General features: G+C 42.4%; 1 protein-coding gene across 9 annotated transcripts in view; it reads right to left on the bottom strand.

The window, feature by feature from the left end:
• Positions 1 to 15,723, bottom strand: part of Itsn2 (intersectin 2) — a 137,259-nt gene that overhangs the window by 50,198 nt on the left and 71,338 nt on the right. For all 9 annotated transcript variants that reach the window (XM_076559359.1, XM_076559360.1, XM_076559363.1 and 6 more), the window contains 5 exons: positions 10,329 to 10,465; positions 7,153 to 7,289; positions 5,365 to 5,462; positions 1,822 to 1,997; positions 1,381 to 1,525 (listed from right to left, as the gene is read on the bottom strand). In XM_076559359.1, coding sequence (XP_076415474.1) covers positions 1,381 to 1,525; positions 1,822 to 1,997; positions 5,365 to 5,462; positions 7,153 to 7,289; positions 10,329 to 10,465 — 693 coding nt within the window. The remainder of the gene's footprint in view (positions 1 to 1,380; positions 1,526 to 1,821; positions 1,998 to 5,364; positions 5,463 to 7,152; positions 7,290 to 10,328; positions 10,466 to 15,723) is intronic.

Here is a 15,723-nt window from a genome sequence, read left to right as displayed (position 1 = left end):
ATATTTAAAAAGGAGTTACTGCAATTTTTCTCTCTCCTTCAGCTTCCAAAGGCTTCTAGCTGCTGTTGGTAACGCCCCCTTCCCGAGGACTAGAGACCTGGTCACACTCAGCATCTCCCTTGCTGTTCCCTCTTAACAACTTCGCCCCCTCCTCCCTTCACAGGTAAGCAAGCTCTTCCCTCACTCTGTACTCTGCCTTCTCACTTCACACCAGCAGGGACACCGAGTCCCTCTCGGCTGGCTGGCTCTCCTGTTTCTTCTTCCCACCTTGCCACAGCAGTAAGTGCACCTGACTGCGTCCAGCTTTCCCCTGGGTTCCAGAGACACGAATGCCAGGCCATGGAGCTCATGCACCAGGTGCTTTATTCACTGAGCTATCAACCAGGCCACAGTGGAGTAAGTGTGAGCTTCTCTCAAAGTCTTCCTGCGGTTTTCACTGCCGAACCGTCTAGTACTAAATAACTACTTTACTGAAAAACCCTGACCTCTCTAACTGCTTATCTTAAAACGTATTTGAGGTTGATATTTTAATGACTGAGACAGAGTCTTGCTTATGCAGCTCAGGCTAGCCTTAAATGCTTTATGTAGCCAAGGATGGCTTGACAATCCCAGTCCTTCTAGCTCAGCCTCCTAAGTGCTGGTGGCATACACCAGCACCATGCCTGGATCAACCAGACTTCTTTACCCTTTTCCCAAGAGTTGTGTAATCTCGCCACACTATAAACAAGCCATTTCTTCCAACACCTCTAACTGATGGGCCTCAGTGACCTTCCTCACATTGCTCTTTCACTAGAGAAACTTCTAGGTCTGGTGAAGGCTTGCTTCTGTTTGAGGGTCCAACTCAAATATTTTCCCTTCAGGAAGCATGCTCTAATTCTCCCAGATTGGCTGAGATGTTCTCTCTTCTCTAAGCCCTCAGAACTTTGCAGATGTATTTATTACAACATTTTTCTCACACTTCACAGTTACATGTATGCATGCTTTCTTTATTAGGTTACAAACTATTTAATGGCAGAGTTTTTGTTAACATATGTTTTTCTTGAATTTTTAGCACATAATAAAATGCTGGCAAGTATAACCATGTGCTAAGGATGTCTAAGTGAAGACTGCATTTCAGGCTTTACTGTAATGAAGTCTGCCATCTCTTTTTAGTAATATTAATGTAGTATCCAAGTACATATACCAAAGTCTCAAGGTTCCCAGACAAGAGAAAACAATGCCCCTCCCTAGCACAATCCTTATGGGACTGAACTGTTGAGCAAATCCTTAAAATGTAACTGAACGCTACAGGCTCTGCTTACACGAGGGAAAGATGGGTGCCTATGTAGGGAATCCAAAGCCAAGTCAAGAAGACAGCACCCAGAACTACAGGTAACTTACCTGTCCATGAATGGGGGACACGGATCCAGGGGACACAGTGCGAGTAAAAGCTGACTTCTGTTGCCATGACGTGTTAACAGTAAGGTTTGAGAAAGATACATTTTGATAATCAGTCACTGATGCTGGTTGATTTGAACAAAGTGGTCTGCAAATGTAAAACTTTAAATAAGTATACATAGTTGTTTAGAACCTAATGGAGTACTGCCAGCCTACCCACATGTCTAGTATACACAGGCTTTAAACAGGTCTTGTCGATAAAATGAACTTGGGCACTAGGAGGTCATTTACTAAATTTCAGTGTTAAAATGGGAACAAAAGGCAATGTTGGAAGAGCCAGCCCCGATGAAAACTGTGACCAAGAATCAGGCTGACACAGCTATGCATTAGTAGTCCACACTGGCAGAGCTATAGGAGGAATTCCACGGTTAGCTCACAACTCACTGGGAGGAAGTTGAGGTAGCAGAGAGAGATACTGTAGGAGGAAGTAAGGCCTTCTTAGGAGATGGAGCTTTTTCATTGGACGGCATTTTTTCTACATAGTTGCATGGAAACCAGCCAAACTTTCCCTGAAAGCTGCCATAAAGCCAACCAGGCTCTCCTACAGTCTTTTCATCAACCTATGGAAGAAAAAAAAAGTTCAGTGCTTACTCTCAGATTCAGAATTAAGCCCATCTGAAATAAAAAGGTATTTCCTGCAAATTATTAGATTACTATTTCTCGACATAGACAAATTATCTTTTAAAATTATATCAAAATTAATGTATGAGACCAGGTCTGACTGAGCACGCCTTTAATCCCAACACTCAAAAGGTAGAGGCAGATGGATCTCTTTGAGTTTGAGGCCAGCATGGTCTACATAGCAAGTTCCAGGCCAGCCAGACTTATATAGTGAAACACTGTCTCAAAACAACAACAACAACAAAATAACACAAAAAAAGTTAATACACGAAAATAAGTTACAACAAAAGCAGAATTATATAGAGTTTACAACGGAAAAAAATTCTTCTCCTACTCCATATATATGTATTTTTTAAACAGAACTCACAAAGCCCTGGTTGGCCTTAAACTTGCAGCAATTCTCCTGTCCTGCCTCCCATGTGCTGGGGTCACAGTTCTGAGCCACCAGGTCTGGCTGCCAGTACTATTTATAACACTGCTTCTTGGGTTGGTTTTCAGTCTTTAGACATTATCTATTGGGTTTTGGTTACAAAATAAAGATTCACCTCTCTTTCACTATACTTTCTTACTCTATCTGTATTGTTATATATTTTTTATTTAAGTATAATTAACGATATCTATGTCAATCTCTCACATCTGACTTATACACTTCCTTTCTTGTAAACTTTCAATATCCTACAGTTAGTCTCTGAACTGGAAAACCTCTGGGTACGTTTTCTAAGTGGTAAACCAGTTTCTTTTTTCCCTTTAGTACAGGAGCCTCCACCTCAGATGTCTCCCGCCCTTCTTCCTGATTACTACCTTACACACAGCTGGACCCTCCACGTTTCCGCTTGGTTTCCTTGCCTCACGCTCTGCACTGCCTGCACAGGCCCACTTGCTCCTCGAGCTTGGCCAGTGCTCTCACAGAACAGCCCTCAAGCTCTCCTCTCAGGAGGGACTTCTTTTCCAAAGCTACAGTCCTACACTTTCAACTCCGAGCACGAGATCTTCAACTAGACATCCACTGGGAACATCCAATTGGAGTCTAAGGTTGAGCCCCTGTCCCTGTCCCTAGGCCTATGCTCTCCAGCCTGCTATTGTTCTTTTTTTCATGGTGAAAAAAAGGTGTATATTTAGAATTAGCCAGCTGGACTCAGTTCCGATGACCCCAATGTTGTTGACATATCCAGAGCACCAGAATGAGGAACCAGCTGAACACAGGACTTTTCTCCATCAATCCTTAGGAGGGTGTTGACTTTGGCCACATCAATGTCACAGTTTCTTCACAGTCTGTTTGATCTGGTGCTTGTTGGCCTTGACATCCACAGTGAACACGAGTGTGCTGCCTTGCCTTCTTCATGGCTGATTCAGTGGTCAGGGGGAATCTGATGATGGCACAGTGGCCAAGCTTGTTTCTCCTGGGTGCACTCTTTTGAGGACATTTCGGGTGCCTCCAGAGCGGCAGGGTCCTGGGTCCTGGAAAGTGTGTGACATGTGGATTTTCTTTTTTGTGCTGTGGATGCCTTCCAGCACGGCCTTCTTGGCTTTCAAGGCCTTCACTTTGACTTGGGCAGGAGCTTCCTTCTTGGCCTTTGGCACCATCTTCAATTGCTATTATTCTTATCATTAAAGACTGAAGCCCCTAAACAAAAGTCTGTGGCTCTTATCTCCACAATACGTTGATAGCCAAACTGCTGACTTGGTCACTGAACAGTTCTTAGTCTTTCATTCCATCCTCCATTAGCAATAGCAGTCTTTTTTTGTATAACATCCATCATCATAGTCTTTACCCACAGTCAGATTGGATTAGACTGCTCCCATAGAAACTGTTAGAGTCAACATGGCCACACTGTATTATCTCTGCACAGACACTCCCCTAATACTGTCATGGTCAGCACCGCTGTATTACTCCTATCTCTTCTAGCTGTCCGAGTCTTCATCAGCTCCAGCTGGCACAGGACACATCTGCTTACTCCAGTGAATAGATGACTATGCCAAGCGTCTCACATCTGTATTTTCTAACCCTTTCTCCCACACGCTTTTCTGCTGACACTGTTACATTCATCAAAGCACACGGACCCCTTAGAATTTTAAAGTTTACACACAAAGCAGTGGGTTTTAGCATGGCATTGCCACACAATGTCATCCATTACATTCTATTCATTTCCCTCCCCCTGGGTTCTGCCTACTTCTACTGGTTCCTTCCTTTCCTCAACGATTTTTAAAAACAGCTTCCTGAGATGTAATTAACATAAATTTCATATCAAAGGTGTTAATGTAATGTTTTGTTATATTTATATGCCTTTCAAGATAATAAGGTACCCATCACCCCCAGCTCTCCGTCCTGCCCTTCAGACCTCCTGACCTAAAACACTGGCCTGTTTTACATTATTATACATAGTTTGCACTTTCTATGAATAAACTGTGCCTTATTTTTCTTATTTTGTTTGCCTCCTTACATGTAAAGTAACTGTTTTTGGATCCATCCACGTTGGATTATGAGTGCCATTCCTATTTACTGGCATTTATTTGCACATATCATAATTTGCTCATGCTTTTCCTACTGATAGACATCTGAGTTGTTTCAAATGTTTAGCGATTATAAATAAGGATGCTGTAGACATCTGTGTTCACATGGACGTGCATTTTCTAGTCTCTGAGGTAGATCCTTAAGAGTAGAATGACTGGGTCATAGCAGATGCATATTTCACCTTTTTATTTTAATAATGGCTTATTGAGTATTACCTTGATATCACTCAGAGACTAAAATCCAAGTTGGTGACTTTTAAAGCCTGTACTTTTCCAATATGCCATATTACCTTTATCAACACGATTCTCTATGTATTTTTTTATCTATCTATCTCACATGGGTTATAATAATACAACAAAGACCATTTGTTCCAAGGAACAAATGGCCCAAATCCAGTCAAGATTGCAGAACTTAACTTTACCTCTTTTAACAGTTGCTAGAAAATAATCAGTCTCTCAAAATTCTACTGTTCAATTATTAAAACACTGCAAGTGGCGTGTCCTTCATGATGTGAACTGGTATGACACAGTGGAAAGAACACTGGACTCAGAACCAGAAGACATACTTTCATTCTGCTCTGTCACGGCAACACCGACAGTGATAATTTGTCTGAGAGCAAGTTTTTCTTTTTTGGTAGTAATAACTACCCTGTAAGACTCCAAGAGATGCTGCAAGGGCTAATGTTTAAAAAATACTTTTAGAAGTATGTGAAAACTAAAGTTAATATTATAGAAAACATAGCACAATGCATTGTAATTAGCTTACTCATGAACAGAGAAGGCTTCATTTCTTACCTGAATTATATCCCCGGAATTAAAACTCATCTCATCATGGTTCCTTGCTTCAAAGGGGTACAATGCTCTATAATTCACCAAAGCACTAGCTGTCTCACCTGAAGAAAAGATAATTCCCATCATTTGCTGCTTTTGAGTATACACATCTTTACTATGACTCAACAAAGAGCTCTTAAAATCTACAAGAAAAAAATGAGCATTGAACAGTGTACTGAAAATCTGCTTGCCTTAGACTTGTTAGGGTTTAACTACCTTGACTAGTTGAGAATCGAAGTAAAGCAAAGAAGGATGTTCATCTTAAGTGAGGCAGGAGGCAGCTAAACAAAGTGATGCCTCACAGGCTGAGACAGGCACACAGATCTAGGGGAGGTGTGAGAGTCGGGTGGATCAAGCTGTGGACAGTGGCAGGCGTCTATGCAGGGGCAAGACACGGTCAGATGTGTGGAGGTGAGACTGTGGCAGAGATGTAATGGACACAAGGGAGCCACAAATGAGACTGGTGAGCAAACAGGAGGATGAAGAGACAACCACAGACTTACTAGTTTGTTCTAAAGGGGAAACAGAAGGTCTCACAAAGGGAAAATACATCGGACTTGATAAGTTTAAAAATACTTTGTTAAAATTTGAGCACCAGTTACCTTTAGCCTACTGGCTATGGGTGAGATAGGACCTCTGTGGGTCTTTTCTGGTTGTACACACAGACTGCAAAAGCCCAGTGCCACTTTGAGATCTTTGGCAGCAGTTAACTCTGCAGCTCACACATGATTGAGCCTGTATGATAATGAGTATTCAGAGACGGGTAATGCCTGGGGGGCACTCACCAACCTAACACAGAGCACCTGTGTGGCCTGGGCAGGCATCTCCATGACGGGTAAGGTGGCCTGCTGACATCCCACGCAACCCAAGTCAGAAGCTCATTTTTTAATAAAAGGGGGATGGCCCCCGTTTTGGGTAACTGTTGCCTTGCTTGCGGACCTTGACCTTGATATCCTCCCTATGCTAATTCCCTGCCAGGCTTCACCCTCCTGAATGCTTAAGGGAAGTTCCTTGTCTATGTATCCTGAATAATGGGCGTTAACAGCTTAGATGCAAGATTGTAAAACATCAGTAGCAAACTTCTGTCCTCCGGGGTTCTCCCACTGTGCTGTAAGCCTGTATTTAAGACCTCCTCCCTCCTTCAATAAATGACATTCGGCATTTAAAATTTATATATATATATATATTATACATACTGCAAATGTAATCTATGAATACCACAAATGTGAATAATATCATGAGTGTAATTAATGAATATCATGAGTGTAATTTTAAAAAAAATTTTAAAAAAATTAAAAAAAAAAATTTGAGCACACTGTATCACTCTCAGGAATCTTGAAGTTTACTCATCTAAAAGTAGACATACTTCTGAAGGAGGATAGGGATGGACTCCAAGCTGATAAAGGAAGTATGCCTTCTGAGAAAAGTTCAATGTGAAAAAGACTTAAAAGTTTATTGTTGTTTCACTCAAATAAGTGGCTAAACTCTACTGGTTAACGGAAGTAAATATTTAAGATTACACCAATTCTACAAACTGTAGCATCTATAACTTTATGTTATCAATGAAATGACCTTTGTCCTGTTGAGGTTTCTCCTCAGTCAGCCTGCGCATGTCCATGCACTTTCACCCACACTTAACTGACAGGCTCTGACTGCAGATGAGTGTCTGTCTGTCTGTCTGTCTGTCTGTCTGTCTGTCTGTCTGTCTGTCTGCTGTCCTTCTGCCCTCAGCACATCTACCCTTATCCTTACTTGGTTTTGCCTCAGCTTTTCGCTCCTCTTCTTGAGTTTTCTCCTGTGATTTTTCTTCCTGAAGACGCTTTTGTTTTTCTTCTTCTTCCTTTCGAATACTTTCTCTCCACAAGTTTTCTTTTCCTTGCTTTGCTTTCCTTTAAGTAAGAGAAATGAAGACTTTAAATAACGTCCAAATATGTGGTACACCAAAACCAAACCAAACCTACATGCATGCTGGAAGATCTGCTTCCCACTGGCTGGAGAACTAGCAAGATGTGGTGAGGGACTGAAAGGGGGGCTGAGGGGGAAAAAGGGGGCTGAGGGCTGAAGGGGAAATAGCCAGAAACCTCCGACTAAGGTGAGCTGGAGAGCAGAACTGACAACTCTCCGACCTCAAAGTCCCTCCACACCCAAGACAAGGGTAGAAAGGGATCCATTCAGCAAATCTAAAACTTCTTCCTGCCTGACTCTTCACAAGGACTCCTGTGGCCTCAGCATTATCAAGAGCAGCAGAGACTCTGGCCAGATAGATCCCCGCACCTAGCTTTCTTTCAGCGTTTTTCAAACCCTTCAGCCTCCATCCTATCACATCACGCTTCTTCTAGAAGCTTTGCACAACTTGGGTGAAATCTGTGTATCAGGATAACGAACCAGGAGCATGAAGTATAGGCATCTCGAGAGCCTTCCACTTTTTTAATTAACCAGAATTTCCAAATTTCTTCAGCAATTAAAGCTGAAATAAGCCAAATAAGAAGTCTCAAAATAAGCCATGGTTCCCATTTTGATTGGGGTATAATGTTGTAGAATCCCAGAGATCTATCTGGCCACAATCTCTGCTACTCTGAAAGAGCTGAGGCTTGGGGAAGATACTAAACATAGCAGTGGCAACCCTTTCTCTGAATGAGGTCATACAAACAGACGTAAGAGAACTAGATAATACACATTCCTGCTGATATTCCACTGCCATATGTCATAGAAACACACCCAGAAGTGGAGGGAAAATGCTGGCCTCTGAGTGTGGAGACTTTCTGAGGTGGTAATACAAAAAGTAAATCATCTTTCTAGAAGCATTCTCTCGTATTCACAGCTGTGAATTAATGCCCTAGATAGGGACTAGATGGGACCAAGCCAGGGGTGACCTAGTGACCTTGATTTGATTACCACAGCATCATAGCTCCAGAAAATTCATTAAATTCTGGTAAATCTTCTTAGGCAAGCTGGTGAGTTAAAAACTAGTCCAGAGCCAGGTGATACCTCATCTACCCTGTGAAAACCGATTACCGAAGACCACACCTAGACAAAAGGACAAGAAACCAAGCTATGTAGTAACATAAAGCTCTGGACTGCTAAGATCTACATTCCTGTGTTCTCTTTAACTTCTTCAATTTACCACAGCAGGACAACATACAAAGATGAATTAAATGAAAATGTTTTACTAATAAGAATTGCAAGCCTGAAAGGAACTGTGAGACGAACAGTTATCAAGAGCTGCGTGTATCAACAGAAACCCCATCATGACTGTGTGGCCACTGCACAGATCCCTTGTGAATGTTAGCGGCACAAGGTAAGTATCAAATGAAGAACTTCACTGTCCTATTATTCTTTTTAAAAATGCATATATTTATGTGCTCATGCCTATATGTATATGTGTGTGTTCACGCCTAGATGCCTGTGTGCTCACACATTTATGTGCACAGGTGCTCATGCTTGTGTGTGTGCTCATGCATGTGTGCACAGGTGCTCATGCTTATATGTGTGTGCCCATGGTTGTGTATATGTGCTCATGCATGTGTGTGCTCAGGTGCTCATGCCTGTATGTGTGCATGTAGGAGCCAGACGACCACTTTAGGTATCATTCTCAAAAACCCTGGCTACCTCTTTTAATCCAGTGCCTTTCATTGGCCTGGAATTCACTAGTTAGGCTAGACTGGCTGGCCAGTGAGTTGGAACTTTGTGCCATCACCATATTTTCACATCGGTTCTGGGGATCACACTTAGGTTATCATACTTGCAAGGCCAGCCCTTTACTGACTGAGCCCCCCCCCCCCCCCCCGTATTATTCTATTGTCTCTGGCTAGGAGACGGTGGATACAGGGTACTTGGAATAAATGGTAGTAAAACTTGGTTTAGCTATCTGAAGCCACGACTGGATAGATGAGGGATCCAGGAGGAGGAGGAACCCTGCGTGGACCTGCACTGCATCCAGAAGCTGTCACTCCACAACATGCACTGGCACTGGTGGTCACTGTGGAGCCACCAAGGGAGGGCTCAGTGGGGATGGGCTTCTCCCCTCCCGGTGTCTGCCCGCTCCTCCAGCTGTCTGCTCCTTTCCAGGGCAGAGAAAGACTGGCGCGTTAACATCTGCTCACCAATTACACTCATTTCTGACTTGGGAGAAACAAAGGGTTTTACTGACAAAAGACAAGAAGCCACACATGGTTTCTGGGGGAAAGGCCTGTGCTTCAGATGCGCGCCCCCTCCCCCACGGGGACGAGTGGTCAGTGCATCTCAGTGGCATAAAGGAGACTACAGCAGCAGCACATGATAGTCTTTTCAGGGTAAAACCACTTCATGTTTTTTAAATGATGTTTCAGGGAACACACAGATTTACTAGAGAGATAGAGAACTAATGAGAGTTTATTATGTGCACTGTGCAAGATATATGCAATTCCAGCTGCATTATTTATTTAATGCCTACAATTATCTATGAGGTAAACATGGTTTTTTGTAAAACGAGAAACTGAGGTTTAGAAAGATAAATGGTCTATTAACCAGGGTCCCTCAGAGAGTAAATGAAAGACCAAGAATCCAATCCAGGTCTGACTCCTATGTCCTTAGCTTTCACAAATAGGCCATAAAAATTGGTTAATGAAAACTCAATACCTAAAAGGAGAACTGAATTTATAAAATTTAGAATCTGATTAGTATCTAGAAATAATCCTTTAATTCCCCTTAAATTTTCATAAACAAAAGCAATGTGCAACAAAGCTAGAATTTTTTTTTTCTTTTTTTTAGGCAGGGTTTCTCTGTGTAGCCCTGGCTGTCCTGGAACTCACTCTGTAGACCAGGCTGGCCTTGAACTCACAGAGATCCGCCTACCTCCTGAGTGCCGGGACTAACGGCCTGCACCACCATGGCCTGGCAGAATTTTAACAGTAACACAGTACAACACATTCAGCAGTTGTATTAATTACCTTGCAGCCTCATCTTCAAGTTTCTTTTTCTGTATTTGCTCTAATCTTTTTCTTTCAATTTCCTTCAATTTGTCACGTTTGATTTTATGAAGTTGTTCGAGGGCTAACTGCTGTGTATTATAGCTTTCTCTCAGTTCCTAAGGATAAAATATAAATAAATCAATACTTATATAATCATATTTAATAATGTAGCATCTGCATTAAGAATTCTAAAACACATACATATAATTAAATTTAAAAGATTTAAAGGTTTAAAAATATCTATTTAAATGATATAAAAATTTTACTACAGTAAGTACTTCATGCACCTACTAAGACAAATACATGCTATATTCATCTATTTCCACATCAGTTCATCTATAAAGGACAAAGAATATTTAATAAACCAATTATTTGAAGGGCTATTTTCAATAGAAAATGAAATTAATTAAAATATGGAAAACAATTTGCTTGTAATAACATTTTAAAAAATTCTGTAAAATGTGTGGTGTGTGTGTGTGTGTGTGTGTGTGTGTGTGTGTGTGTAGGCCAGAGGTCAAGGTCAAACGTCAACCTTGAATGTCATTCCTCAGGTACCAAACTCCTTGTATTTTGAGACAGACTCTCTCTCACTGGCCTGAAACTTGCCTAGTATCTGGGCTGGCCAGCCTCAGGGACCTGTCTGTGTCCACCTTCCCAGTGCTAGGTTCACAAGCATACACAATGGACTTTTTATGTGTGGTTTTGGCAGGTCTCGGTGTTCCTTGTATTTCCATTGAGAAGCAATCATTCACTCTTGGTCTAAATGATCACTGCACTGCATTTCCCTGCTCAGAATGACTACTCAAAGGACATGACTATGATCCAAGCCGGGTCAGAATCTTTTCTGGGGATACAGACACCTTGATGAGGTGTTATAAGGAGAAACTCTCTGGCTCATTAGACTTAGAACTCAACCTGGCTCCTTTACTACCAGATGAGGCCAGGAGCGACATAAGACAGAAGGTAAAGATTAGAGGCAGCGGTAGGTAGGGCAGGTAGGTAGGTAGGGCTGACCTCCACCCGCACTGCTCAGCACTGTAGGACCGCCTTCCAGCAGCTCTGCTGCCCACCCATGCAACCTGGGTCTCTCAATAGCTACCATCTTGAGTTGGCTTTCTTTCTCTTGGAGTCTACAGTAAACAAGAGTGTGGGGGGAAAGGCTGAGGGAAAGAGAAAACTAACACTAACCAACCAAACTACAAAACAAAACAGAGGAAGAGAAGGAAAAAACCTAAAATAATCACAAGAAATGTAAGGGCAAAGGAAGGAGCTAGACAATACTTGAATACATTTTTGTTTTCAGTGTATGGTGTCCCCCTCACCCTCCTAGTTAGCAGAGCAGCTACCTCTGTGAAGGGCTGGGGGAGACGAGCCAACCTATATATTTTCAGAAACAAGCTATGCCAGAGGTAAACTGACTGTACTGGAGGTCTGGCCTAAGTGTGGTGACTGCGATTGTTAGCAACAATACAAATGCTGTGTTCAGGTTAAGTCTCTTTCATGGTTTTATTTCTTATTTTTGCCTCTAAGTTCTACTGAAGGGCAAAGACCACATGACTATAAGAAGAAGTGGGGTGATTTAGGTTAAGCATGCCTCTAAGAGAAGTTCATCCGAGTTTGAGTAATGTTCTCTCAATAATGACTCGCATTATCTCAGGAAAGTTTCACCGTTTCCTGATGTGTCTCACAGAACTGCTAGGAGGGTAAAATGAGTTAATCCAGGCAAAGTGCTTAGAGTATTGCAGGCTACATAGTTAGAGTTTCAATAACTATCAGCTATTGGTGGGAGGAGCCAGGACTAAGGAGAATACTACATTTTGAGGGAGCGTGAAGAGCAATCAAATTCATGTCTGATTTTAGCCTGTGTAACATTAGCCCTCCGATTTATCCTTTAAGATTGAGCTGCAGTACTTTCCAAGGAGGTTTTATGTCAAGCCTAGAGTCCTTGAAATGGGCCTTCTTCCAATGGCTGACTCAGGACAAAAAGTCTATTAACTGGGACCTCTCCCAGCAAAAGCTGAGTAATTCTTGTAGTTTCAAGTTCTGTCAAGAACTAGAAGTTGAATATGATATAAAAACTACTCATTTACAAGTACAGGAACACTGTCAGAGAGCCAGAGATGTCAGGAGCCTGGAGGGAGGAAGCCTGAGAGGTAAAGGACACGCAGCGCTCTCTCCTTCCGGGCACTCACCCATCTGAGAAGCTGAGAGAAAGCAGGCTATGGAGTGAAGCAGAGCAGCTACCTCTGTGAAGGACGGGGGAGACGAGCTGGAATTCCTTCTGAAGAGGACACATTTTGAATGTCTATCGTGGGCACCTCAGGATTAGGGAGTAAGTAAGGAGCTCACAGTTCTGGAGAGCCATCACGGTATGGAGCATGAAGTAGGCAAGCTTGTGCAGTAGCTGAGAACATACATCTGACCCACAAGTGTGGGGCAGAGAGAGAGCTAACTGGGAATAATCTAGGCTTTTGGAACCTCAAAGCCCACCCCCCAGTGACACACCTCCTCCAATATGGCCACACCTCCTAATGCTTCCCAAACATTCTACCAACTGATGACCAAGTATTCAAATCTATGAGCCTATGGGGGCCATCCTCATCCAAACCACTACAGAAGCACACCAGTCTCACCTTGAACCAGCTCAGTCAGTAATCGACTTAGGGTGATCTATCCCATTTGTTTGCTAGAAGCAAAAGAAAATTGCCTCTGGAAAGAAGATGATTTCATTTACCAAATTACAAGTGAATATCCAAATTATTTCTGTGATTTTTTTTTCATATAAAAAGCTTGGATAGAATTCAACAACAACAAAAAAATTCTGAAGAATACCAGAAGTCAGTGCCATGCATCAAGAAATAAGGAAAAAGGCCAGAGAGACAGCTCAGCAGTTAAGGCTGCTCTTCCAGAAGACTTGGGTTTGATTCCCAACACCAACAATGTAGCTCACAACCATCTGTAATTCCAATCTCAGAGGATCTGACACCTTCTTCTGGCCTTTGCAGGCACTGGGCATGCACATGGTATCCAGACATACATGCCGGCAATTAATATAAATCGTCTGCAAATCGTAACCTCCAGGATACCTACTACCAGAAAAGGAAAAGACAGCACAGCTAGGTTAGAGAGAAGGAAGGAAGAAGGAAGGAAGTTCCTATCCCTCCCTGAGGCAACTACAGATGTTACAGGTTGCTCGGGAGGGGGGATGTAGCCACTGTTAAACTGCCACAGCTTAAGTGAATAATGCTCAGGCAGAATCCTAACTAAATGAAGTAAATTTTCAAAAAGATGAAGGAGGAGGATTTTTTAGGAAGGAGAGGGTGTTACAGTGAGAGAGACTGTGCTCAAAGTATATTAAATATGTGAATGAAGCTGTGAAGGAAGAAGGAGGGAGGGGGAGAGGAAAGGGGGAGGGAGAGAAGGAAGGAAATAAAAGTGTATGCACTAAAAAAGGGCAATGTGAGAAAGAGAAACACAAAATAGTGAGGCAAAATAACAGAAGGAAAAAATGACATTTCCCAGTCCAAATCTGTCAATAAGTATATTAAACAGACTGACCACTCCATTCAAATATAAACTGTACCAAGTGAGCTACCCCCCCAGTTCCCCAACTCCACTTTCTTTTTTTCCAAGACAGGCTCTTACCATGTAGAGACTGTATTCAAACTGGACTCAAAGGCACCTGTGGGTCAGGGTGGCCTAGATCCTGCCTTAGCCTCCCAGTGCTGGGATTGTAGGCAAAAGAACTAGTCCTAAAGCAAGAAGCCTCCCTAGAGGAACCCAGCATGACAAATGGACCCACCACATAAACTACAATGGTTTTCAATCTACTCACACTAGAACAGCCTCCCTAGAGGAACCCAGCATGATAAATGGACCCACCACATAAACTACAATGGTTTTCAATCCACTCACACTAGAACAGCCTCCAGTCTGTAAGAACAAAAGGCAACACAATCAAAGTGACCAATGCATGATCCGCATGGAGAATCTAATCACTCCAGTCTCTATACCTGAGACAAGGAGGTCAGCACATCAAACCACTCTGCCTTCCCTGGAGGGCAATAGCTGGTAATCTGAGAGCCAGCGCATTTCTAAGGCTTTAAAATTATTTTTAGTAGACTTCAGAAGTCCATGAACATGGCTAGGGACAAAATTAATTTTTATTTTTACTAGCTTCTATCTGAAATCCAACATTTCCATCAATGTCAGATGCAAGCAATAAACCACCATATTATTACTCACATTTATGACATTTTCACCAACAGAAACTGAAGATATTCTTATAATTATAGGTTACTTGCTATTATGACTTAAAAATGGTATTATCTGTCACTAGGTCTTATTTAATTCATAAACATAGAATCATATATTCTTGAACTTATATTTGGTAACATTTAAAACATGCATATGTATGTTTATATTTAGCAGTGCTGGGGAATCCTAGGCTAAACACATGCTAGGCAGGTGCTCTGGCACTGAGTTACACCCTCAGACACTCATTTAAAATACTGTGCGATGGATCTAGAAAGGAGTCCACAGCATAAACATATTTAAGACACTTTGCTTCAGAAATCAAAGTTCCTTCCCCATGCCCTGCAGCAGTTCTTCAGGTCCACACTTCCTGTTATTGTACCCCACCTTGAAGAGACATGTTCCAAAGGTATACCTGACACACAGATCACCCCTTGACACCTGGAGGGTGCGACTAACAACTCTGGTGTTGGCAGATTCTATTTTCCTCTATGGAAAAGCACTTCCTCACTTACTCTTCCCAGTCAATAGCAGTAGCTTTCATCACAGCAGGGATTTTAGAGATTCTGTGCAACTCTTCCCTAATCCGAACAACCAAAGTCTCTGTACAGCACACGAGGGCTCACCCTGTGTCTGTTTGTGTGTGCATACTACTTCACTGCCAGCTACTGGTCACCTGGTCACTGGTTCTCATTTATTCCTGTCTGGCCTCTGCACTGATGTCCAATAGAAACCGAACTCTGAGATCAGACCTTTTAAATGCTTCTTAATGGACCATTCCTGCTCGTACGCCTTGGGCTCCACTATGAACTGTTACTGGCCAAATACCCTATTCTTCACACATGCTCTCAAGCCTCTGAGCTGTTCTTAAACCTGGTACAGGCACCTTAAGGGGTCCTCAGCTTCCCTGAGACCCCTACTCTCTTGGCTTTCTCATTCTCTCTCTTAATCAGCCCCTCCTCCTCTAGGATCCATTCGTATCCAGTTCCTATTTCAGAGCTCATCTTTATCATAATTCTTGTGTTAAGATCTGCAACTCCCCGTCCCTTCCACCTTGGCCAATGACTCCTAAGATCTCAAGCCTGTAAGCAGCAGCCATGAACCTGTTTCACCTGCTACC

The sequence above is a fragment of the Peromyscus maniculatus genome, chromosome 22, assembly GCF_049852395.1.
Source record: "Peromyscus maniculatus bairdii isolate BWxNUB_F1_BW_parent chromosome 22, HU_Pman_BW_mat_3.1, whole genome shotgun sequence".
NCBI lineage: Eukaryota > Metazoa > Chordata > Mammalia > Rodentia > Cricetidae > Peromyscus > Peromyscus maniculatus.
Note: the sequence above shows the minus strand (reverse complement) of the source record. Positions and strands in the feature narration are given on the sequence as shown.